Source organism: Embiotoca jacksoni, unplaced genomic scaffold, assembly GCF_022577435.1.
Source record: "Embiotoca jacksoni isolate LCO1_2020_lvr unplaced genomic scaffold, fEmbJac1.0.p SCAF_26, whole genome shotgun sequence".
NCBI classification, from domain to species: domain Eukaryota; kingdom Metazoa; phylum Chordata; class Actinopteri; family Embiotocidae; genus Embiotoca; species Embiotoca jacksoni.
Genome location: NW_027185377.1, coordinates 6,121,830 through 6,149,089, shown reverse-complemented (window position 1 = coordinate 6,149,089; position 27,260 = coordinate 6,121,830). Strand labels below are relative to the sequence as shown.

The following is a 27,260-nucleotide window of genomic DNA, read 5'->3' as shown; positions in this document are numbered from 1 at the left end:
TGCGACAGTATAATAACGTTGATGAATTAACAGCACTTTCTGTGTACTCTTGAGATGTATCAGCACTTCAGTTTTGTCGATCCAGGGTCACTGGCCATCCATGAATAAGCAGGGATCCTTTTTACCATGTAAATGCCGCAGTCCAGCCGTAAAGGAATCAATAACCTAAGCCAAAGCCTCCCAGCGTCCCTCTTTATGCCACAGCAACAATGTACGGAGCAATTACTTTTTGACCCATCTCCAGTGGAGAGTATGCAAATGTCTCGGCTTTCCTATTCAAATGTGGCCATCACACAAAACCTGGTCAGATATATTAACTCTTCAGGTTGCTCACAACACCAAAGAATCCCAATTAAAACTGGCTGCTAATGAATGAATTCTGACAGACACATAGGATTATGCTTCCTCTACACACAAGCCAACCTCATTATTCTCTACACTGGATAGAGAACAAACATAAAAAGATACTTCTGCTTTCTTGTGTTTTTTAGGTTTTTTTTTTTGCAGGTTTGCTTGTCTGTCATTGTTTACAAAATCAAGCAAGTTTTGTACTGAATAAGATTAGGTTGCTGCATGTCTCAATTTTATCTGGTGTTTTTATTGTTAACACAAGCATAAGTGATGCTTCTTTCAGCTCCCCTCACTGGATCAGCTTTATGTTTACATGGAGCTTGATGTTTCAAACCATTTATAAGTTCAAACAGAATAAAATGGCTTCATAAAAATACCTCAAACAGAATAAACAGCCCCAAACCGATTGAAAATGTAATTGGTTTCAGAGGGTTATACAAGTCTTTTCATAAACCAATCAAAAGAAAAAATCTTGTAACCGTGTAAACAAACCAAGTAAATGATGAAACTGATTAGTTCCTGGCTGTGTTTTATTTCTGTACATGCCCTCCTTATTATTATAAATGTGAGTGGGCTTCTCCTCCACTTAAAAACAATGGCGGCTTGAGGAACTGAACATTTTTGGATGCCTACCATGCATTGTTATCAAGCCTGTTGCTTGATTAATAGCAACACAATGATGGCAAATAGTCTGGCTCTGATTGGCTAGTGCTCATTGTCTTTGTTGGTTGTAGGTGGAAAGAAAACAAGGCGATCCACAACGTGATGCATTTATCATTTTTAACGTCACGCAGCTGGTCCGAGTAAATGCTTCTGTGAACACTGGAACAAATTATATCAGTCTGAATAATGTCAATCAGAACGAATAAAAGTATACATGTAACCACAGTGTCTATTTTGGATTGTGAAGATTCTCATGTTAAATACTGTAACAGCAGGTTTCCGCTCTACAAATGCTCTGTATTGTATTGATGCTCCCTCTGAACCATTTTGCCTACTGTATATTGACACCTGATTCATTGCCCATGTCTTAGGTTTCCATCTCACCCATTTGCATCGGCTATATGTCAGGGATAAATTTCTTGTCACCAGTTCCCCTTTTTGCTGCGTATTGTATTGCATTGCCCAGTGTTGACCCCCAGCGCTGTCTTGTTCCTTGCAGTGGTCAGACGAGCAGTGTGCAGCCCACCTGACCCAGAGAGATGGCTACCAGGCCACCACTCAAGGACAGCTCAAGGACCAGCTCTATCAGCAGATTATTAATTACTTTGACAAGGGCAAGGTGAGATGTCACCCCCCCCCCCCCCCCCCCCCCCCCCCCCCCCACACACACACACACACACACACACACACACACCACACATGCATGGTGTGGTCATAATCATGATGAATCCTGGACTCCGGAGATGCTATTTTTAGATACTGTCATCTCTGTTAAATACCTCTTCCTGCCAGAGACGGCAGGTATTGAACGCAAGCCGCTGAATGGAAGTTTTTATGCCTTTTCTGCAGAATGGGGATTATTGAGACTCCTTTTCCTTTAGCCGATACTCTTACGGATGAAGCCACGTTTCAGACCACACAAGCTTTAATGTAGCTCTCTTGTGTTGTACCTTTTATAACCTTACATTTTATTAAAAAAAAATTTTAAAAAAAGCTTTTCTCTCCCACTGGCCTTTTTCTCTCTTTTTTTCCCCCTCATACCATGTCAGTGACATACTTGAATGTAATCTTTGCCACCTGAGACTGAGCAAATGTTCCAGTTGGACCTGGACCTGCTTACTCTGCTTTTCTTCTCCGTTCTTCATATTTTTTTCCAAAAAAGAAATATTGTGTTTGAGCCTGTAAGTCTAAGCTTGTAATGGATCTGCAGGACAGCAGCCAGAGCTTCTCAGAGATGATGTCCCAAGGCTTTGCATGTGTTGTCAGTGTTGGGGTGCAGCCACCACTCTTGGTTCTCCAGCCAACTGTCACTCAACAAGAAACGGCCGGGGAGACAACAATCCGAGAGAGCCTGGGATAAACACGCACATACAAAACCCACCAAAAGGGATCAGGACGCGTTATAATGGATGAATGCCTCAACACTCCAGAGAGCAGGGTTTCAGCTGAGGACACTTTCTGGGAGTGTCACAGGAGTCATCTTGAAAACAGTCCCAGATGGCGTTGCCACCACCACTCTCACTGATGGCAGGCTGATCTGAGTAGCAATCTGGACTCGGTCCACCTTCAGCTTGGCCTGTATCAGTTCAGCCCCATCTAGTCTGTCAGGAAGCCACTTAAAAGCCTTTCAACATGTTTGAGTCGCTCGCATCTATCTATGACACCACCCCACTGCTCTGGATGAGTCACAAGGAGAAAAGGATATTATGATACATTTTCTTCTGATAATGCGGAGGACATCTGAGTTTTAGTTATTTAGTTGCATAATGATAAAACTTTATTTATTTAAAAGGCTTATATTAAATACTGTTGCCTGAGAGAGACTGGTAGATACTTTTCTGTTATTCAGCTGGCAGGAAATGAATGCTTTATCTCAGCTTGAATCTTGATTATTAATTCATTTTCTAACTGTCTTTATACCTGATAGATGTGGGAGGAGGCCATCATTTTGGGAAAGGAACTGGCTGAACAGTACGAGAATGAAATGTTTGACTTCGAGCAGCTTAGTGCATCCTTGGTAAGTCCTATCATAACTGTTATAACTGTTAATCCACTATTTGGACAATCACTACTCATCTGTCATAGATGTGTAACAAGTAACCTATTTTTTTAAGAGAGAAAGAAGACTGCAATGTGTTTAGAATTTGTTTTAAATCTTTTATTCAAGCAAGAACGTATCATTTCGATTATATTTAGTGGCAGCAACACGATAAAATAGATGTCATACTGTATGTCACAACATCAGAATCAAACAAATATGCGTCACTAACATTTCTGAGCAAAATCACCAACAGGAATCACATAAAAGTAAAAGTGTCAATGTTTTGAATGCTATTTAAATTTACCATTGCATCTCCCAACAGCGGAAGCAGGCTCAGTTCTATGAGAACATCGTGAAGGTCATCCGGCCCAAACCAGACTACTTTGCTGTCGGCTATTACGGCGTGGGGTTCCCCTCCTTCCTCCGTGTGAGTACTCACATTACTATACATTTCCCAGTAGTCTCAGAACCCCTTGCATGGCTCATAGCCCAGTGTGGGGGAGCCACTTGTCAAAAACAGATGATCAATAGGTCTACCAGCGCCGGCTTGAGTCTCAGCCTCAGCCGTCGACACATATGTGCTTCACACATCGTACTCCCACGGGATTCGGTTGTTGTGGCGGGACTCCCTTTTTTTCAACGTCCCACCTGCTCTGTTCTTCATTCACTTACTCACTCACAGAGAATGAACTTTGAATCATAGGAAGCTGTTCCATGTATGGGTTAGGGTATAGATCTGGAGCTATATGCTGAGTGGATTTCCTTCGGTGTGAGAAAGTGGGTTGTGCAGAGAGCTGAGAAAAGATGTGAAAGCAATATTTTCCAAAAAAAATGCATCCGTTTCCTATCCCTATCTTATTCCATGTCGCTCTCTCATTCATCGTGTATCCATTTCGCTTCAGTGTTAATCCCTCTTTCTTAGCGTGTACTGTACAAGCAACCGTCTGCTCATCAGCTGATCTACCCAAACTTTTCTCCTAAATCTGCAAATGATATGCAATAGCTCTAAAAACTTCAAATCCCTGACGAACGACCACAAGAACAAACCTAATCTCGTTTGTCCAATCAAAAGCCTGATCACGTGGCAAACATTAACTTTGATTCCATTAACTGAACTTTAGCGAAACACCATTTTCTCCACACCGTGAGTGCTGCCCGCATCACAAAGTGTCCCTTCACAACATAAATCATGTGGCCAATACTAAGTGAAATAAGGTGATGTGGTCACATCGTAAAGTGTTTTGCTGGATAATGAATCCTGGGTTATACTCCCAAAACATTCAAGGCTACACTTGTTTCGGTGGTTGGAGCTTCAAATGTTCTGGAAAGCGGCGGCCCCCGTACATAGAGAGTCGTGTGGATTTCTACCATTAGCTGGTGAAACTGATGATTTACGTCCATATCTGGTGTGGGTGTATGACTACTAAACCTGAACGGATCTGTATTTCCTCTCCAAATGTCCTGGCTGGCCTTGTGCCAATCTGATCACAGCTTATCACATTAAGTACGTTTTGAATAGGCATTTAATATCTCGGCCATATTCATTGTCTGAGGTGCGACTGTGTGGCTGTCAGACCTCGTTTTCATCTCACTTTGTGAAGGACGTCCTCTTCTGTCCGGATATCAGTTCTTTATTCAAAACCAAATTGATTTTTTCTTTTTGTTTTTTCTAATGCTGTGTCACACGTTAGGCTTTTTGCTTGTAAAAAGAAAAACAGCAACGCCGGCAAAGGCTGATTTGTTTGCTTTTAATGTATTCCCTGTTATTGCAGGTTTTTTTTTAAGGCTGTCATCCGGCACATTTCTGAAGGTGTTGTTTCTCTGTTTACGGGGGAATTATTTTTCTTTCTTTTTTTATCACACAAAAATACAATAGAAGCTTTCTGTCACGTCCTCACGGAATAAGATAAGGTGAAGGTCCAGTTTCATGCACGGTGATCCCCGATCATACCCTTTTCGTTCTGTGATGAAGAACAGCCATTTCACCGGGGTCTTTTGCTCTTCTCCGATCTTCATGTGCCCCTTCTAACCCCTTTCATCTGGCAGTGCAGGAACTCCATTACAGACAGGGCAAGCAGCACTGGCCTAATCTAACTGGCTCTTTAAACAGCCTTTGAGGACATCTTTTGATTTTTATTTTTTTTTTCCTCTTTTTTTTTTTCCTATTCTTTTAGCAGTATTTTGACCTTGGCCTGAAATAAACCAAGACAGCTATAAGCCTGGTTGTCTTTGCCAATAGGGATATGCATTTAATTTACCTGTTGATTGTTTAATCTTTTTAAATTGTAACATTTCTTATGCTACATTGGATGCAATGTAGTGTAGAAGCCAGCCATGATTACTCAGCCCCATGTAAATATTGCAACTCAGTTTTACCTTATTATTCCCCAGCAGCATTTTCTTTTACAAGTTAAGTATAACAAATACAGCCAAACGGATACAAAGCATTTCATCCTAATAGAGTCCCAGTAGGTCGTCCTGTGTAATGGCTCTGGCATGATAGCCCCTCGTAATTTTGTTAAAAGGTTTCTGTGTGAGTACCTTTATAAGAAAGTCTTCAGGTAAGAGTTACTAATTAAGACAGATATAGTTCAAATGGTTATCGTTCATGCCCATACTGCTGTTTCTGTTGCAGCATCGCTGTGTCCGTAGGGAGAAGTCAGTTATGTGGAAAAATCAATACACTGATGAAGGCGTTTTGTATCGACCCCCCCTTTACAGATTGATTTTACGCAAGAGTGCTTAATTAAGATGCTTATGATTTATTAGTTGTTAATATAGTTAGATGCTGGGGTACTTGCTAATTGTAAAAAGAGCTAGTAAACTTGTATAGTTAATTTTTTTTTTTAAAGTGGTGTTTTTTTTGTTTGTTTCCTTCAATAATTACTTTTAGAAAGTCTTACTTTTTTTTTATTAGTGGCTGAACAAACAAAGTAAAGACAATATCTATCTTATGCGATCATTTCAACATTAAAAGTCATAATACCTTGTCAAAAGGCTTTTAACAGTGACAGAAAGCTTCTATTGTATTTCTTTGCCCTCTAATGAATGAATCCTCAGTTGCTTTTAGCTTTTTCGATGTGTTAAAGGTCTCCTCAGAATTTCCTCGACAGATTTCCTCCACAGCTGTTTACCTCCCGTTGGCGCATTTATCCTCCTCTTTCCTTTCTCTTCCTATCATCCCTAAACTTGACTTAATCCCTGCATTGAGTTTCCGTGACAGCTCAGCCTAAAGAGCCGTTGAGGGTGTGTGAAAGTTGGTTTGAAATATGTATCCTAAGACACCACTTTCTGAGACACTCAGATATGAGCTGTCATGTTCTATCATTCAAAATGTTCCTCTGAACACACTCAAGCAGATGAAGGAACGTCCCTAGCTCATACATTGTTTGTGGAGCACTCTTGTGCACTCCTCTCACTTTATTTATTTTCGTTTTGGAGTAAAACATGACCTTTTCCTTCATTTCTGTGGATCTGAAATTTCCACAGATATTTCCTGGTAAACCGTCACTCCCTTTAGGGTGCGACATTAAATATTGTAAGTTTTCCTGTAGTCGCTCTCCGTGTGTTACAAACTTTTCTTTCTTGCTGCAAGCTTGTCTGAGGAGCACAAATCCTGAAAACATGCATTTTCTGTGAACTTGATGACTTTACAGTCATATGAACTGTTGCTTCTTTGAAATTGTCTTTTTACCCACCAGCCAAGAAAGAAAAGACAATTTTAGCACAAATTATCATCTCAATGACAGTGATTTTCTTTTCCAGAACAGGCCAGCCAGTTTGAGGGTAATGAAAATGAGAATCATGACATTGAGATGGCTCTATGTGTCACCTGAATGCTCAACAAAATAAAGTGAATCTACTGTCCTCTTCTGAATAACTACACAATGTGCAGTGTTGGAAAAAAGATTATGTTTGCTTGATCAGATTTAAATGATTTAGAGAAATATATGTAAAACAGTTCATCACCAGCGGAAAGAAAACTACAACAGTGTATTTTCAGGCAGCTTCTTCTGTGGTTGGAAGCGGTGACTCAATGAGCTTTTGTTAACTTATCTGTAAAAGGAAATTTGAAAATGACCACAGGTATATATCATTGCTGTGATTCATTGAATTAATTGGGGAGTTGAGATGTGTGCTGTGCTTAGGGCTTGCTGTGTATGAGCTATTGTGCAGTGATGGTCTTTATTTAAATTATTCTCCGCAGGTGTGACCATGACTTTCAAGCTATGTTTACAGTATAAGGTCTATTAAGCATATGAATGAAGCCAGTAATGCATATTTAGCCTTCTATCGGATGCGCCACTTGAGAAAAAGGTGTGACGGAGTCCTCGGCTGACATGATGTTACCGTACCGTTTAGAAATTAGCAACATGTCTGTGTCTGAACCATCACAAGTTTTTTTTTAAGGCAGCTTCATTGGCAGCTATAGTTAGCAGCAGCAGCCGTTTGTGAAAGAGCCGTCAGTAAAATGTTTGTAAGTGTTTTTCAGTTTGCTAAAATAGAAATCTAATAAAAACAAAGGCCCACCTTGAACTAATCACTGAATCGGTGCCAAGAACTTTGTATCACGTTCATTTCCAAGTATTTAATATGGAGATTATGATAATACACTTTAACCCAACTAAAGTATGAAGCTTAGTAAATGTACAAATCAAAGCCAGTTTTAATGTTGCTGCTCTGTCACTGTCCCAAGTTTGTTCTTACTACCAGCCTTGAATTAAGTTTAGCTTCTAGATGTAATCCTCTTGTAAAGTCTGATATGACACTCTATGTGTACTGTCGCCTGCTCAATGCTGCTATATTTATAAAAGAGGCACAGTGTACCGTATGAGCACATCATGTGGGAAAATTCTGTGTCTGTCTTCACGTACATATTCAAGGACTCCCTGTTTTCTTCTTCGTCCTTCAGAACAAAATGTTCATCTACCGCGGGAAAGAGTACGAGCGCAGAGAGGATTTCGAAGCACGTCTCCTCACACAGTTTCCGAACGCGGAGAAGATGAAGACGACCACACCACCCAGCGAGGACATCAAGTCTTCCTCTGGGCAGTGTATCCTCAGCACGACTCATTGACAAACTTTGAAACTATGGATTTGTATTTATATGTATATATATATGTATATATATATATATGTATATATATATATATATATATATATATATATATATATATATATATTTTACTCGTTAGAGTTTATTATAAGGCTGTTTTTCATACATTTTATTTATTGTTCACAGAGGTGATGCATCCTAAAAAAAAAGTAACTGCAAGACTAGAAAACATGCTTCAAATCAGTATTAGTATTAATATCATTATTAACTACTATTTTTCTAGCAGTAATACATTTCCAAATTACATATAAAATAAGGAAGTTCAAGTCAAATGCAACTAACCGCCATTCATAGTTGTGTATTATATAATACAAATGCTTCACAGAAACTTTAGTAAAAGATTTGAACTACAGAATTCTGTTAAACAACAAAATCCTATTTTAGAAATTGATTTTAATGAAGATTGATTAGTGACATTACTGAATTATCATAAGGTCCTGAGTGAATCTATGTCTTTGATGTGAGTGCCACATTTTCATTTATTTCCTTGATGTTTGTGCTGAAGACATCCAGTGTTTCATAGTCAAACCCATCCTCGACCTGCCTGCCAAGTTTCAAAACAAGCCCGTCTCTGAACAAATCGTCAGGTAATCTGGGGGTGCCCACTTCAAATACATTCCCTTCTTCACAGCTACATGGTGTGTTACTCAAAGTCGCACAGTCTGCATTTCAATCTGCCAATGCCCAAATTAAGTTTCCCCGGTCAGTGAAAAACAGTTGGGAGAGCTTGTGATGAGTCAAAATTACATTTGCATTTCTGTGTTGAGTGCCGAGGACCGTTGTGGTGAAGGTGATTAAGTCTCCATTTAAATATGGGTCTGTGTAGAACAAACACTGGTTGACCTTCTTGTCGTTTTAGTGCTTATTAACTTTCGCCAGCCATCTGCTGTTCGTCACCGTGCCAAGAACAACATTGTTTCTCCGACACCATTGACACCTTTGTGTCGAGCATCGGGGCCACAGCAAACAGTGGTCACCCTGCACTCCCACTTGTACACAATCTGTACGCCAGCCATGCGCTGCATCACTCAGCTGTGCAAATTCACTTTGATATGCTACCCAACGCATCAATGGACATAATTAAAAGAAGACATTTACTTGGAAAAGCCTTTAGGCAAATATACCTGGGCACTGATCTTATCACAAGCCTGCAGCATCGGTCACATCCGCCTGCATTGATCCCTTCAGCAGCCTGTTGGCTTGTTTGCTAACTATGTCTGATTGGAATATGTAACTCTGTTAATGGCCTAGATTAGACAGTCATGTTGAGAGAGTGATAGTGGATTGTTCCACACCAACCGTCCATCTCTCCTTTTCTGCCAATGCTTTGTTGTTTTCTCTCCGACTCTCACAGTGCTGTTCTCAGACGCGTTTCTCCGTGTCCCCGTCTCTCTCTTTTCTCTCATCTATTCTCCCATTCAGTGAAAAAGATCAGTGGTGCATAGCAATGAGACTGAGCTGTTTGAGCCAAAGGGTCACAGCAGCAGGCAGAGCGCAGCTCATTCTGACCTTGCTTTGCCAGACCACGCTTCTCCATCATCTCCAGCCCGCCAGCTAATGACATGTAAAAAGGCTTAATTGGGGGAGCACAGCGGATTTAAAGCTGCTTTATTAATCTGTTTTTTTAGATCAGAAGTTCAGAGGCTTGAGGGTTTGTTTTTTTCTTAACTTAATGCCACACTTTCTCAGCTAATTTAGGAGTGGGTCTCATCATATTCATTAAATAGTGTGTTACCCTTTATGAGTTCACGCAATAGGGACAAATATTGAATTGTCAGTACAACATAAAAGGCCCAAGTGCCAGCAAAACCTAGGTCCAGCTTTAATGTGGAGTTTGAATCTCTTAAAAGCTTTGTGGTCTGATTATTACAAAAACATCAACAGTCTGTGCTGGAAAAAGTTCAAAAGTTGTAGCATTCCATCTGCACACACGTATTGATGTTACTTTAACTATAAAAGGGCAGTGGCCTTGGAATGACACGGATTCATTTCATTTTATTTACAATTATTTGCTAATGAAGTCAAATCGAGCTTTTTGAACCATATGGTATGGGTTTTAGGAACGGGGAATGCAATATGGTGTGTGATGATAATAGCAGCTCTGCACTCATTTCCCCGGGAGACTGTGAATCTGTCTCTCTTTGTGTCAGCAAGAGACACAGATGAAAAGATGGAAAAACGGCAACTAATGCGTCTGAGTTTCGGAGACCATGTATGTGCCCAGACAGCTGTTCCCTCAGCCACGATGTAACAACATTATACCCCTGCTGTGAAAAGTCTATTAACCTGATTTGGCAAAGTTCATCCCTGCCAGTCATCCCCTCTGTCACGTATGCTGCAGCTTATCTGCATGTCTGACGTGTCGAGCTGCCAGTGATGTGAAGGACCCAAAATATAAATATGCACATGAGGCCATACTTCAGACAGTAAGTTAAAAGCAACATGCTAAATGCCAGAGCTCCTGACAGAGCGAGCCTGGGACGAGGTCTGTCCTGCGGTTGACCTGAAGCAAAGCAATCAACCTTTGAATGAAGCTGCGGATTGCCCATAACAGTTTTAATTTACTCAGGTACTGATTTTCTCCCTCCCCAGCTTCTACACAGTAAATGAAGTCCATAAATTCCAGTATTCCCGGCCGGTGAGGAAGGGAGAGAAGGACCCCGACAACGAGTTTGCGGTAATATCTCTCTCTTTTTCTTTTTTTTTTTTACTTAGCTCATCCATCTTACTTTAAAAAGTTGTATGTATTATTGGTAAGCATGAGACACAAAATTAACATGAGGGCTACATTTAGCATTTTAGTATGTATTTTATAAGGTTTTAGAAATGCACACCAGGCCTTAACTCAAGCCAAACTTGACTAAATTGTGGACAACTTTTTAATCATCTAGTTTCTGTGATAATGCTCCACTCTAATTATATAGAGTGTCATTTACACACACTCACAGATACCCCACTGACACATACAGTCAGTAAGGTAGTTTGTTGGGTATATTACAATAGGCAGCATAATGATCTCCGAGCCTGATCAAACAGTTTAGATTAGATTTAGACTAGATTTAGACTTTATTAATCTCACAGTGGGGAAATTTAGTAAGATAAGTTTCTTCTGATGCTGACATGCAGCAAATGGAATAAAACTGAAAAGGACTTTTCATTTTGGTCTGTTTTGATCAGGTTTCTTGTTTGTCTCTGTATCACTGCTGCAACCTTGTAATGTATTGTAGGACGATGCTGGATTATTGTTTCGAATTTATGCTCTGAACATACTTTTATTTGGGTTTTTTGCACCGTAAATCAATAGCACTGCACAATTCTCATTTACATAAACAGAATATTTTACACCAAATAAGAGGATTTTGTTTTATTCTAAAACACAGCAAAAGGGTTTGCCAACTAGAACATCCAGACTAAATATAATGGTTGTGTGAATATTCCCGTCCTTACTTTCAGTATATTTAATGAATCATTTTTTGTGAGCAGTAAATATCCAGGTAGAAATGACAGAGACGACAAACCAACCCCAGTCATGCTCTCTTCTGTGTGTTTACTTTGGCATCACTTCAGCAGTGCTGTTCTCACAGTGATTGGACTCTGACAGACAGATGATGGATATCTATTATTAGACATATTGTGTCTGTCGCATCTATTAAACATGTCAATATACACCAATCTTTGTAATTTGCCATCTCTCCAGAGTGTACAACTCCACTCTGAACACAACATGACATCTTTTACTTTGATTGTTCAAAATAGCGTATCATTTTTCTCTTTTGACACACTCATAAAAAATAGTGTAAATGTTAAACTTATTTTGCAAGAGAAATCATCCTCCCCTGTGGTGTACGTTTTTCTTCTTAAGATTTAGTCATTATCGGAGCTGAGTGATGTTATTACAAGAGATTCCATATTATTTCCATTATATCTGTGAGTAATACCATCCAGACACGGAGGTAGAGGGGCCTCTTTCCTTCTCCCTGACCTTAAATGGGCTTTGAGTGAACAACCATCGTCTTAATCTCATTAATGCAACAACAGTCTCAAAGCTCGTTTCAATGCGGCTCAATCCACAAAACAGCTGTAAATTGATCTGTTTAAGTTGCCATGTTAACCGTGAACTGGTCCCTGAGCTTTTCCAACTTTGTGTCTGTCATTTTTTTGTCGACAGAACATGTGGATCGAGAGGACGACATACTCGACGGCATACAAACTTCCCGGCATCCTGCGCTGGTTTGAAGTCAAGTCAGTGTCCACAGTGAGTATGAAGGGCCTGTGTGTTAGGGGGCCTCCTAATCAGATGAGGATCTGCAGGTTTGCTTAAAGGCAATCGATATGATTTGTCCACTTAAGCAGTATAGACAGCCGCGTGGACGCAGGCGTGCCACTCCCCGGACTAACGACAGCGCACGTTCTGTCTCTCTCTCTGCCAGATGGCCCACATTGATCCACCAAGCACTTCTGTTTCCACTGAAAATAGCTTCACGGCACAAATGCAACTAAAAGACAGTTCAGACCTCACTGTGGGTTTTCTGTAGAATTACTTGGATCGAAAACTCTTTGAAAGGAGGACGGTCGGACTGCACCAAATGACTTCAGTGTTCACTGTAGCGCAGGGAATTAACTTCTTCACCCCTCCATCTGACTGAAATTGCATTAAAATTTCATTATTTTTAGCTCTGTTGTTTTGACTATTTAAAATGCCGGTCATGTGTCCCCATTTGGGGATGAGATGCTGTTTGTTTAAGTGTGGCGAGATGAGCACGGGGATATAAGTCAGAGCACAATATCAGGTAACCGTCTCACTTAGAGCCAAGACGCCCCGCTGCATCTTTTTAATGTGTCATTAGTTTGTCCCACAACAAATGCACTACTTAGCGTGATTGGCTTGGCTTAAGTGTTCCACATTCAATTACTCTTTATTTGTCACTTTGATTGGTGGTGTTCACGTCTTTGCTGCTGAAAAGCCTCGGAAAGGGCCACTTCTCTCAGCCTGCTCCCTCTGCGTTCATACTCGTCAGATAGCACCTCATGACGCCCACGCACCACCACCGTCCCTCTGGTTGCTAAAACACAAAGACATGACACCCCGACAAGCAAAACAACTCCCGAGTCCATCTAGTGGAGTGTTACTCTCCATCATTGCACTAATTCAGAGCAGACACCTCTTCCTTCAGGCTGGGTTGGAACATACTGTCAGGAGCAGCTTGCCCTCCAGATGAGCCAGAGAGAGGCCAGGTCCCTGAGGTCAAACTCTCTATTTAATGCTTAATGACTGGGCCGAGAATCAGCAGGCCTAATCCCTCCATCTGACAATTCTTTTTATCAAGTTGGCCCGAGACACACCGGCGCAGATTGGAGATTTGTCTCCCTGGCACAACATGTTTATGTGTTTTTGGCTGAGGCTCTAAATCTGATATTTTCTCCACAATCCGCCGTTTCTTATAAACTCCTAATACAGGGTGGTGATTTCCTTTCTTTTTTTTTCAGCCTTCCCAGTAATGAGATTGTCCTTGTGGAGTTACACGGGTTCAGTTGATATTTGCTTTCACTCAGTAGTATAATTAATGGCAGCATTTCTCAGTATTTTATTAATATTTTCTCAGAATTGCCAATCATATTTTGTTGACATGGGAAATGAAATTACCCCACATCAACACGCTATCCATCTTCATTTGACAGTTGCAGGTTTACGTGTGGGCAGCGTGGAAAATGATTCATTGCTTCGCTATCCCGCATGATTTATGTGTGTAGTTAAGGGTACCTCAGCCCATCTTCTAATAACCTTTCCCCATGTTGGTGAACACAAAATGCTTCCACTTGATTGTTGGGATCCCAGAGACAGTAGTGATGTATGTGTATAAATGCTGAAACAGGTGACTAACTATTGAGTGTATCTGATGACACCTTCCCTTCCTGTGCTGCACAGGAGGAGATCAGTCCGCTGGAAAACGCCATGGAAACAATGCAGCTGACCAATGAGAAGATTAGCAGCATGGTGCAGAGGCATCTCAATGATTCCAACCTTCCCATCAACCCCCTCTCCATGCTGCTGAATGGGATTGTGGACCCAGCTGTCATGGGAGGTTTTGCCAACTACGAGAAGGTAATCATGAAAAGAGTCCTGAAACTATACTGTTTCTATAGTTTGTCAACCTTTATGTTCAAATCTCTATTTTGATCTTTAATTTAACAGAAGCTTTAAAAGATTAGTTTTTCTTTTTTGAGTTTTCACTAAACATGAAACGACTGTAGAACCCGAAGACTGCGATCTTAGCATAAAAAATAGATGTGGGAAGGCTGCTCACCAAAATCTGCCTGTCTGCACCTCTAAAACTCATTGCACGCCTTTCATAACTCATGAATGAGTCTTAATGTGTCTCATCACAGTTCGGTTGTCATCCATTCAGCTGAGACTTTAGATATTCACTGACCCCGGCCAAGAAATAGTCCTGCACATAACTCGGTATAGAACACAACTTGATGTTTTTACCCTTCAATTGTTGTAAATGTAAACAAATGATACAGAATGTGTGACTTTAACACGTTGTTATAGGCAGAGATTATTATATTTGGACTGAGCCAGGCTAGCTGTTTCTCCATCTCCCTTTTTTATGCTAAGCTAAGCTAACAGCTTTATATCTGCCATACAGAAATCAGAGCGATATCAATCTTTACATCTAACTGTCAAAAAAAATGTATAAGCATGTTTCCCATTATCTCAAACTTTTCCTTTAACCATTCTAACATATTTTAAATGTCTGGAAAAGGAACAAGAGGTATAATTATGCATGTGATGTACGCATGTTAAGGTACTTCACTTAATCATATTATAAAATTATATTCTAAACTAATTCTAATGAACCAAATTTTCTTCCCAAAATTGATATAATGCTGTGAAATCATCCTGAATCTAATCAATCTCATGCATGTTCCAAATCCTAGAAGCTTTCATGCCATCAGCCTTAAGATTTTTTTACGGCTTCTTTTCAAACATTACAGATCATCATGAATCTCTTTTTGTTTGATATGACTTTTCTCCTTTGAAAAGCTCGACTCAATCTTTTTTGTATCCTGTTTTCAATCACATTTCTCTCTTCATCCAAACACCACAGAGACTCATGGAGAGGGGGAAAAAAAATGTGAATGACGAAAAAAAAAAAAAGATAGCCTATTGGTTTCCGAGCGTACATCCCTACCTGGGATATATGGTCTTGTGAAACGGTACCGTGTGAGTGAGAGAAGGAGCGATGGGAATTCTTTTGCCCTGGGGTCACTCCTTCATCTCAGTGAAATAGCACAGGTGGTGGTGGAGAGACGGATGTCTTGACTAAATTTTTCTCATCTTAACAGACCCTCCCACCACTCCCCCTTATCTTGTCAATTTTTTTCTCCCCTGTTGCTCTTTTTTTTATTTATATATATATATATATATACACATCACAAACTTCTTCACATTTCAGACTCTGCTTTACTATGAACATACTGCAGCTTTTCCTCCCTTCGTACAGACATACTCAGTCAAGTGTCTCTATTCTCTTTCTCCAGGCCTTCTTCAATGACAAGTACACACTGGAGCACCCAGAGGACCTTGAGAAGATAGAGAAACTAAAGGACTTTATTGCCTGGCAGGTGAGACTGAAGCTTAGAATGGTTATCTGCATGCAGATAATTATGGTAAAGCATCACACTGTAGTTTCACCAAAGATGTCAGGGATCAAGGAACAGAGCTCGTCACCTGTCGTTAACTTTAAAAGACGACTTATTCTATCGCATCCCGTGGTATTTCTTTTTCCATGGCACGTGAAGAGCAGAGGAAGACACGGCCTACAAGCAGCCAAAATACTGAGCGTGGATTGGATGGTTTGGAGGAGCATTAGAGGCATGAAAATGTGCATTCGTGCCACTTGGCCTTTTTGCGCCTAATTGATCCTTAATTGGCATGAATTTGCTTTGGGCTACTCACTTAGCCTCTCAGGTGCTGACAGCGTAGTGGTCTTTTATGTAAGTCACTATGGTTCAAATTATTGGAGTTTCGAGTTTATCAATGAAATCGGCACCAGAAATTTTGGGGAGCCCTGCACCACCAGCTGAACGCCATGCAGACACCCCGCAGTGTGTTTCTACACCTGAAAGTCCTGCATATATATCAGAGGACAGTTTAAATGTTGAAGGACAGTGTTTCTGTTCTGTACTTTATCGCATTCCTACTAAAGCACTTTTGCTGAAAAAAAAAAGTATTGCTGAAAATATAATATCATTTGCAGAACTTGTGAGGGTGAGTGTCCAATGGCACTCAGTGAAGTGAGCAGGGGTAAAGTGTGTTAAGGAGTTCAGGGGAGATAACGGCGAGGGGGGAGTGCTGAAGCAAACATAAGATGCTCTGCTGCAGAGAGACAGCGAGAGATCAGCACCGGCAGTTTTGCCAGCTTCGCACCCTCACAGAGCCCAAAGGAAGTGCACACGCAGCAGACAAGGAATGCTCATACACGTATAGGTTGTTGGAATACAACGCATGCTGTTTAATAGATCTTTGGCTCATTTGTGGTTAATTTTTGATGAATTAACTCCTGGCTATTTTAATAACAGCAAAACCGTCCTCCTTTTGGGATTTCAGAATGCTAGTAGATTTTCGCAGTTTTTTTTTTGTTTGTTTCTTTTATTACTCTCGCGTAACTCTTTAGCTCTGCACTTTGGGTCACTTTAATACTCAGGAAGTCATGGTTTCCTGCCTCACAGGAATTGAGCGCAGATACAAGAACTTCTTTCTGTCTGCTTCCTACCGCTCACTGTAAGGAAAACCAGACTTAATTGAATTTTCAGTGCTTGTTCCTGTCTCAGTTGTTGTAAAATAGGTCAACTTTGTGCTCTGCATCTCGAGTGGAGAATCTGAATCTAAATCTGAAAAGTTTGGCTCTTTTGTGTTTGTAAAACCTTTTGTCTTTGAGGCACAATGGTTCGTGCAGAGGTATGCAAGCCTCATATTGCCTCATTGCTTCAACTTTGATGTCATTTGTGATGCTGCTCAAATCTTACCTTAGAAATAAGACTTTTTTTTATAATTACTATTTTCCATATTTGTCTAGTTTTCTATATGCATTTTATGAAAACAGAACATGGTGAAATGTAGGAAACCACTTACTGAAGTAGAAGTTGACAAAGCCAGTGAGGGAAACCTAAAAATAAATGTGTCGCTGCTTCATCACTCCTGGAAAGTTGCAAATATCACAAATACATCATATGTGACAAGGTTGGAGTGTGCGACTAGATTTTCCTAAAAGACCCTTCAGTTATTTTTATGTCCACCTTGGAGCAAAAGCAGTGAACAGTAATGTTGGTATGACTACCTTTGTTTCGTAGCTTTGTGTTGACTCCTGTGTACTGCTCAGATGTCAAAGAGACAGATCCTTCCCAGCATCCATTTGAGATTTCAGCTGGTCTAAAATGAAGTTAGATATCACACTGCAATTTGAAATGATACCCCGCCTACAGTGCTAATTGTCAGGATCTCTCATCTACACGTCTGTCCTACCAGAAATGGTGGAGGAATTTTCACATCCTTTTCTTTAGTACCAATTATTTAGGACCAATGCAGCAAAATAAAAAAATACTATATATAAATAAAAAATCCTCCTTAAGTAAAAGTACAGAAGCATCTGACTGACATATTATTATATGACATGGTTAGATTATTAATACTGAAGCATCAGTGTGTAAGCGGCATGTTACTGTTGTTGTGGCTGCAGGTGCTGCTGGTTTAAACTACTTTATATCTTGTTTTATATTCAGGGACAGCAGATGAGAAAAATCAGTTCTGATCCACAGATCTGTTTTCTGTTTCTAGACTTGTAATCTTTTTTTTTGGTGAGAAGTTGAATCATTTGAACATTTATTGAAATGAAGCCATGTGAGACGTTTTGAAGGGGAAAAAAAAAAATCCAGATTTGGTGGAGTCGTTAACAACTTGCAAACATCTGAAATATTATCCATTGTGCCAAATCTTCATCCTAAAAGTAACTACATCTGCCAAATAAATGTAGTGCAAAAGGTACAATAGTAACCTCTGAAATACAGTGCAGTGGAAGTATAAAGTGGCAGGAAATGGAAATACTCAAGTACAAGTACCTCAAAGTTGTGTCTAACGCCAGTACTTCAGTAAATCTACTTTGTTACCTTCAACCACTTCCTACCAGTGCAAGAAGAAGGACTTGCTTTATCTTGGCCACGGTTTCAGTCCTAAAGTGTCCTTAACCAGTTGAAAATCATGGTATCTTTATTCTCCCAGCACAAAAAGAAACGAATGAAGTTGTTGGGTGTGATCATAACACAGACATGTCATACAGAAAGTAGAAATATCTACTTACTGAGCTCACGACAAACATATTTACCAGAAACTTTTAAACAGATGACTGAGGCAGATTTGAAATGGTATCAGCTGTCTCCCTGCCAGAGCTGGCATGCTTGTTTATCTCGCGCCTTGAATCTGTCTAAATGAGACAAATGAAGGCGAGCCTGCTCCAGTGAACAAACTAAACGGGGAGAAATGAGCCAGTATGCACTGTTATTCTGAAATACCCATTGTCCTCATCTAGTAATTAGAGAGGAAATGAATAACTGGAAATCAGGAAATTAGGAATTGTAAAGCGCTCCCTGGCAAATACAAAGTAGGTGTTTTCAGTGATGTTTTTGTTAATAATTAGCAAATGCTCTGGACAGATGCCTAAATTAGTGCCTCAAACTCTCGACTGCTGCATGATCCACTCTATTAAAAGTATTTAAGGGGAGCTAAATGATCAATAAATTGAATCGCAGACCTGAGGGTCATTTTCACCAGGACATCAGCAGCCTGTTCACACGGATAGAAACAGAATCTGTCACCAACAATTCTATTTCCGCTATTGTGTCTTCTGACAAAGGTTTTTAACTGTGCTTTTGGTCCCTTTTTTCAGTTGTTGTATTGCATTGTAGTAACCTGATTATTAGTCTGTCTGACCCACCGATGGATGTATACATCTCCAAAACCTTTAAGACCTTTATGAAAGTTCTTAATATGCCATCACCGCCTTAATACCAGACATCTCAAAGCCAGTATGGCTCTCCCAGTGTGGCTAGAAGTATTTTGAGAACAGTTGGCTCTGAGAGACACTGCTTATATTAAACACCGGTGCCATTTCCTCCGTACTTTTAATCTGATTATACTAGCATCTGCTTGTTCATAAATGGGGCAGGCGCCCAATTTGCCATCACCGCAGTCCACCGAAAAAAGTGCAGTGAGAAAGGTGGTTGTAGAGTTCATCTTCAGTTAAGTTTTACTTAAGCAGGGATTTATGATGGCACAACTTTCATATAGATAAGGTAACATTAACCTTGCATTAATGCATTATGGAAGAATACAGAAAAGAAACTGGCAACTTTGATAAACAGAGGTTTATCAAATGTTCATGGCTAACCTTAACCATGGCTAACTGCCTGCTTTTAAGCAAATCGTATCATTGGCTGCTTGAATCAGAGACACACAAAGCTGAAGAGAGAGCTCTGCAACAGGTCCGTTTATTATGGCTCTCAGCAAACAGTTTTCCTTCTTACACATCTAGTGGACACAGAACAACACAAGCATCCTATTGGAGTCTAGTTTCTGATCGATATAAGTCCAATAGTTAATTGTTTTTTTGCTCTGGTTTGATCCTCCAGCTCCAGAGAAAAGTACGTGACTCTTTAGCTGTAGATGTTCAGCTCTATTTAGCAGCCACTCGTTTGCTGTGCCTCGTGTTTTGTGCCGGGAGAGTGACATTCTGTGCCCTCAGTTTGTCTAGCCTTGTTAGCTAGCTGTCTGCAGGTTTATACAAAGCGCGGTTGGTTGGTTTGACTGCCTGTCAAGTATTTCTCAATATCAGGAAAGAAAACCCAAAGTATCCCAATGAAAATGTTGTTCTTGCCATTTTCGAATTGTCGAGCTGTTAAAGCTGGCACTGTAACGGTGACATGCTGTGACATGTGATGACCAACAAAACCTTAGGCCTCACCTCGCTTTTCCAGCTCACATTTAAGTATCTCTGACTCTCCAGCTTTTACATTTTCTCCTTTTAAAAAGGACAAAATGTTCCCATTTCTCTGTGCAAACAAATTTCTGCAGTATGCATTGTTATGCTTTTGTGAGATAATATTTAGTGTGGACTCAGTGTTTTTTTTTTTTAAATGCAGCACAGTCTCCAGTGTCTAATTATGTAATGTTCACCTCAGCCTCTCATGAGGTAATATAACTTATTGATATCCCAAATTGTAAAGCTGATGTCTCTCTTAAATCGCTGGAGAGGAATAAAAGCTTCCTTAAAAAGTTGTTACATGTAATTGTGTGTGTGCGTGCATGTGTGCATGTGTTGGCAACCTTGAGCCTAAGTGTCTTCCACAATAAGCTTATCGCCATGCAGCCACCAAGCAGAATTCTGTTGCCATGCCTCCACTCAGTTGCACTCAATCATCCTAAGGTCTATAAAAAGATGTGGGTATCCTGGGAGACGTGAATCTTGCCTCAGCTTTCACTCTCGCTGTTTTTTTTTTCTTTCTTTCTGAGCTTTTTCATCTCACAACACTTCGTCCTTCTAACTCCTCTCCCCCTCTTTTCCCTGACTCCAAACACTCTTCCCCATCTTACCTCTCTTTCCTTCCCTTCACCTTTTTCTTTCTCAGTCTCTCTTCCCTCCTCCAAGAGGTCCCAGCGGTGATGATGAAGGTGCTCAATATCAGGGGAAATCCTCGCAGGGTGTCTGTAGCCTCCTCTCATTTATCTTTCTGTGCCTGAGCGTCCATTCAGTCAGTGAAATATCCTGGATTTTAGCCACTGTGAATACTTTCTCAGTATCTTCTTTTTGTTTTTTTGTTTTTTTCTTTTAGCCGACTTGCTCGGCAGGTACTTCTCCTACCACAGGATCCTGTTTAATGTATAAGTGCAGTGTGTATTACACAGCTGAGAACTTGAAATGAATCCCCTTTTTCAGCCTGCCACGTTACAGTCGTGTGCGTCTGCATTAGTAATATTCCTCCCTGTTAATAAGCCCACCTTGTGTTCGAAAAAATAAAACATGCACCGCTCAATATTATTACAAAAGGTTGCATCACGAAACTGACTTGGTGTTGTGTGCCAGCTGAGTGAAGTCAGGGCATGCTATAGTCTGCTGTGGAGGGGCAGTTTACCCTCAGAGGAAAGAAGAAAGGCGAACAGGCTCTGGGGAATCTCGGGTTAGCACACACACACACACACACACACACACACACACACACACACACACACACAAACACAGACTCCTCTCTTTACTGGCCCACCTGCCAGATACTTCACACCCTTCTTTGCAATCTGAGCAGAGTCCGTGTACCATTTGCTTTGGGGTGGAGGTGAATTTGTTAGCATTAAAGGATACTCTACTTAAAATGAGGTACGAGATGTATTCTGTACTTTACCGTTTCCTTATCTGAACGGGATCAGTTGACATAAATGTTTGAATAAAACTCCCTTTAACGTGGCATCTTTTTTTGTTTTTACTTATTCATAAGCATAAAAGCAGAAGCTGCTTTCCTTTCACCCTTAACAGTATTTCTCACTTACAGCAGTGAGACTGTCGGGGAATATTTTTAGAGTTGCTGTGGGAAGGAAAAGGCCTGCTATTACCGCAGTTGACGGTAACATCTCTGCTTCTCTCTGGCACGTTATTGTGCAATTTTTCACTGCTTTGCCACAGCCAACGATGGCATGTAGCACAGAAACACACACACACACACACACACACACACACCCCCTCCCTCCCCCCCGAGGGATGACGCTTTCTCCTCTTGCCAGATTTAGTCAGCAGAGCTTGCTGACACTGACTGTAGCACTGGGGTTTCCTAATTACTAGTTTTCAGCAGTTTCAGTCTCACCCTTTGCTCGTGCTCCCTCCGTCTTCCTACCCCTCGTTTTTTACCTGAGTTGCATCTGTTATGTCTTTTAGATTTTGTTATTCACCAGCTTCCTACAGTGTGCAGAGGCAGCAGCGTGCTTGAAAAGGCTGCACTGCGTCGTTATGTACGTCAGAGGTGGAGAAGAAAACATCCACCACATGATGTAGATGCCTATACGTGTAGTCGTGCTCCCTCGTTGCCATGTTTAATATACACGGTATGATGTGTTGATGTTGGTGGTGGGGGGAAGGAGGTGTGAGTGTCATGGCAACAGCTTTCCCTGCTTTCACCTGGATATGGTAGCAGTGATAGTTCCTCTTTGTGCATACATTCAAACTGATGCACTTTCACTTGCTTGTGCTGAGTATGCACTGCCAAGGGGGCCAAAGGTCACGTGCATTAAATTAAATGTATATGGGAGGACAGTAATGTAGTCCTCTGATGAATGAAACATTAACACGTCTCCCCGGGGGTGTGTTTAATGAAGGTGTCATGTGCTGCTCTTTTTTTGTTTCCGCCAGATCCCACATCTCGCTGAGGGTGTTCGTATTCATGGAGAGAAGGTCACCGAGGCGCTGAGGCCTTTCCACGACCGCATGGAGGCCTGCTTCAAGCAACTGCGGGAGAAGGTGGAGAAACAGTACGGAGTAAAGAGTTTGGTGAGAGCCTTTTTTCTGTACTTAAGCTTCTTTTCTTTGTTTAGCTCATTGTGCTAATTCTGACGGGCACAAAAGGAATTTCTTTTATTTTTCTGGTGTTTCCTACTTCAAATGCCACCGCAGTATGAGCACTACTAGCACATCCAAATAAAATTAAGACGTGTGCTGAAATGACAAAGCAGCGTCGTATAGGTTGCACACAAACAAGTCAACAGCAACTGAGAAGAACTCTGCTTCCTGTCTTGGATCTGTATTCCAGTGTGACGAAGCACCGCCAAATAAATCAAGCAACATAATTAGCACAACAGCTAACAGTATTCGATGCCATTTCTGAGACCAAATGGAAAGACTTAAATCATACTTAAGGACAAATTCCCAAATTTAGATTCCTCTGCATTCAGACTATGTACTGTATGTCACACTGGGGCTTTTTCTTTAAGCTTAAGTCAGCATGTGGGGGGAGGGGGGGGGGGACTGCCTCGCATGTCTCTCCTCCTTTGCAGATTTAATTGTTGCTTGGCCAAGCTTTTCCCTCAATCTCGCCTGAGGTAAAGGGACGTTCGCTCAATTTAAAGGGAGAGGTTGGTGACCTTTAAAAACGAGAGAAAAAAGCCCATCACTTTCCGGGGTGTGTTAATAAGGTTATCCTATCAGATGTGTGATGGCCCCTTTCTTCACTTGAAAAGACTCTTTAAATGCAGAGGGGTTCATTGTCAGAGCTACTTTTACCAGATTTTTCTTCCGGCAGGTTCCAGCTGAAATTAGTACCACGATATTTCTTTTTTTCTTTCCTCCTCAATTTTTGTTCAATTATGTTGCCACATATGGAGCTCTATAGAGTACATCGGCTTCACATGAAATTGCACACGGTCTTCACACTACCAGTTTTCTATAATTCACGACCAACTATATATTTTGAGTTGTAATAGCACCTGGAACATTTTAATGCTGCATTAAAAGTATTTTCCAGTCTGGAGCACTCAACCTGCAGCTCAACTGTGCAAAGTATAATCTCTGCTCGCTCGTGATCAAACTCAGCTAGAACAAGAATAAAGATGCATGGATCATTTCAAAATAATCAGAAACTTTTAGGCTGAATTCTTTTTGTGTTTCTCTTCCTCTGTGGGTTCAGCCGACCGCAGACGAGCGGCGCGGCCCTCGTCCTCACTCCATGGTGCGATCCTTCACCATGCCCTCCTCCCAGAGACCGCTGTCTGTCACATCAGTCACCTCCATCTCCTCGGACAACTCGCCCTCCAGGCCTGGCTCAGATGGGTAACACCGGCTTCTTTTGTCAACTTCACTCTGAACAAAGCTATTTTTTGTAGTACTGTACTGACTATTTAAGTTGTTGAAGGAGAGAAGAGAAAAGAAGACCAAACATTTTTCTTAAATTGTTTTTTTCTACAAGCTCACAGTACAAACAGAATTCAGCCAAAACATTACTTGAAAAACTTGTTTTAAAGTGTTGTGTAGTGCTTACATGTAGGACTAGTTCATTAGGTTCTCTAGCATGAGTCAGCATATTATTTAAAGTACAAAATTAGTTGATGAAGTTTTGATGACTTGTGTTTGTTTGCACTTTCCCTTTATTTGATTTTATTTCTTATTTATATTCAGTTTTGCTCTAGAGCCTCTTTTGCCAAAGAAGCTGCACACCAAGTCTCAGGACAAACTGGACCGGGACGAACCTGAGAGGGACCGCAAGGAGAAAAAGAAGGAGAAGAGGAACAGTAAGCACCAGGAGGTCTTTGACAAAGAGATGAAGACAACGGAAATCCCTCTGCAGCCAGCCGAAGCTGTCATACTCTCAGAGACGGTACTTCTAAACTTTTTCGATTTCCCGTTTTGTTCTTTTCTCTTCTCTTCTCCATCCTGAAGTAGCTCTGCAGTCTTTGTTTCTTTTAGTTTTGTTGTTGTATTTTTTTTTCCTTTCATTTGCTCTCTTTAACCATTCCCGTTCTCTTATAGCTGTATTGAACTCTCTCACCTTCAAAATTGGAATGAAATTTGCTGTAAATAAAAAGATAAACGTCAGGAAGCTGTTAATGGAAAGAAAATGACATGAACATTTGGGCTGACAGGTAATCCTTTGATCTTCTGATGCAACCGTTGCGCTAAATCTTCCACTTGCACACAAGAAATCAAACAGTATACAAAATCAATGTGCAACAGCACAGACAGAGACCCCTGTGTTTTGTAGTGTTATTCTGGAGTTAGATTTTCTTGTCTTTCATGTCAGAAAGTCTCAAGAAACCACAAGACGTATCTCGAGCCGGATCTGCAGGCTCTCTGTCGTATTTTCTCCTCTCTTCAAGTCTTCGATTTGGTTTTTATTTTCTTCTCTTGCTCGTCTTCTCTGCTCTACATCGCGAGGCTCACAATTTTACCAGTCATCTCCCCTAATTCTCTTTTTTCTGCGCATACTGTATATTTATCTTCCCCCTCTCTCTGCTGTGCTCATGCCCCTCTTGACCGCCGCTGTATCCATTACAGCACAGAGGTATCACTGTGCTCTGCATGCCCGCTGGGAATGCTCCTTGGCTAACAGCGTTACGATAAGGACAGGAAAAGAATCCAAAGGAAGCCCCCAGCGATGGTGGAGCTGTCTGGCTCGTGATGGAAGCCTCGTGCCTCAAGGGTCAAGAGTAGAGGACCAAGGAGTGTGTGGTGATCACCAAACAGTTGCAGGATACAGAAGTAGCATTTGAAAGAATAATTGGGACCACAAAAAAAAAATCAAGAAATTGCTTTTTCATGCTCAATATAAATTTCTCTTTTTACATCCTGGAGAAAAATTACATCCCTGGATGAAGTGTGTTATTTTCAGTGTCTCCCTGATGCCTGAGTTTGGCCAATTACAAAGTTGTTTGTTAATGTAGCCTACAGTGCGGAATAGCCCCGAGGACATATATTTTCATATTAAAATTCCAGCCATAATAAAGTGGGGAAAACACGGTCTTGCATGCAAACAATTATTTGTAACCACAAATAAGATACTGCAACCCAACGAGCACATTTATCCAAATGGTTTCTCCTCTAGGAATACAAACAGCGGCCTTAATATGAGTGTGAATACACACACAACGGTCCCAAAGGACACGTGAAACTAATGTTCCCCTTTAAATGATCTTTTATTGATCTTTTGTTATATTTCATCAGTCTCAACTCATTTACCACACTGTAGATGTTCTCAGTTCTGTTTTATTGACTTGTTTGATTTGAGTTGTTTTACTTTGAGCACTCTGTAATGACTCCCATCACTTTCTTCTCCATCATGACACAGATCAGCCCTCTGCGGCCTCAAAGACCACGGAGTCAAGTTCTCAACCAGATGGGAGGAGACCGTCGTCTCTCGGTGTCCCCTGGACCTGCTTCCTCCAACTCCTCCTCCTCACCGGCACCCCCACCCATCACTCCAAGGAGCAAGGCCTCCTTTAGCCTACTCACTCTTTCCAGTAAGAGCCATCTTACTTTACTCTCAATGCAACTTAACATCATCACCTTTAAAGTTGCTTCAGTTTGTTGAACTTATTAGACGAGACTTGCACACATTTACACATCCAGTAGTTACGGAGCAACATTATCGTGTGGAGTCGTGTTTCTGGCCACATAGCGAACACAAGTCCAATTTTCACTCTTATTTTAGCTCTGTGTTTGGGCTCCACTGTGGTCTTTGCTGATTCCTGAAGTCGATTCTGGCTTTTTAACTGCTAAATGCTCCGCAATGTTCATCAGCTAGTTTCTAATGTGTCTGTCTGGCATTTACTGCTGTGTATGGTGGATTTTTAGAGCTGAAAACAGCTGCCTGTTGCAGCCTTATATGACATTATGGGAACAGGTACATTAACAGTAAATTTGCAACTGAAACTCTGTGTAGAGCTCCATAAAGTGCAGACTGAGCAGATAATTCTCTTTAGGTCCATCACTGAGAGACCCCTTTGACATCGTCACTCTGTTTCCACATCGTCATTTGACACATTTCTATTTTAAAATATCAGTCACGGCCACTTTAAGATCCACTGACTAGTGTTTCACAGCTTCACCAGAGCAGTAATGTTGCTCTCTGAAATTAAATTTCTCATCTTTTGTCCTCAATTTTTTTTTTTAAAACATATAATTAGTCTCAGTTAAGAGAATTCAGCAGAAATGAGCTCTGTGACCTGTTCTGGGTCCCAGCAGTTAAGAAATACTGACGCGGTTTGATGATGAATGTGAGCTGATGAGCGCCCTCTTGCACAGGTCTGGAGCTGAACGGGATGGGCTGCTCTGACAAGGGTGAAACCCCTCCTCCGCTGCCGGTGAAAGGCAGCACAGCTGATTACGGCAACCTGCTAGATAATCAAGACTTGACGAGTCCCTCGACGCCTCCACCACCTCCTCCACATCAAAGAGTAGGTGTTTTAATTAGGGCTGAGAGCAGCTCCTTAATGATGCATGGCACTTGTAATGAAACAAGCGACCGCTACACACACTTGACATTTGGGTCAACCTCCTCCAC

The 27,260-nt window shown here is 41.0% G+C and overlaps 1 protein-coding gene across 2 annotated transcripts in view; it reads left to right on the top strand.

Moving 5' to 3' along the window:
• Positions 1 to 27,260, top strand: part of dock1 (dedicator of cytokinesis 1) — a 174,254-nt gene that overhangs the window by 142,432 nt on the left and 4,562 nt on the right. For both annotated transcript variants that reach the window (XM_069160370.1, XM_069160369.1), the window contains exons 38-51: positions 1,514 to 1,633; positions 2,942 to 3,031; positions 3,378 to 3,482; positions 7,968 to 8,109; positions 8,677 to 8,758; positions 10,764 to 10,848; positions 12,340 to 12,426; positions 14,098 to 14,274; positions 15,717 to 15,800; positions 22,622 to 22,759; positions 23,892 to 24,034; positions 24,380 to 24,578; positions 26,046 to 26,217; positions 27,002 to 27,153. In XM_069160370.1, coding sequence (XP_069016471.1) covers positions 1,514 to 1,633; positions 2,942 to 3,031; positions 3,378 to 3,482; positions 7,968 to 8,109; positions 8,677 to 8,758; positions 10,764 to 10,848; positions 12,340 to 12,426; positions 14,098 to 14,274; positions 15,717 to 15,800; positions 22,622 to 22,759; positions 23,892 to 24,034; positions 24,380 to 24,578; positions 26,046 to 26,217; positions 27,002 to 27,153 — 1,776 coding nt within the window. The remainder of the gene's footprint in view (positions 1 to 1,513; positions 1,634 to 2,941; positions 3,032 to 3,377; positions 3,483 to 7,967; positions 8,110 to 8,676; positions 8,759 to 10,763; positions 10,849 to 12,339; positions 12,427 to 14,097; positions 14,275 to 15,716; positions 15,801 to 22,621; positions 22,760 to 23,891; positions 24,035 to 24,379; positions 24,579 to 26,045; positions 26,218 to 27,001; positions 27,154 to 27,260) is intronic.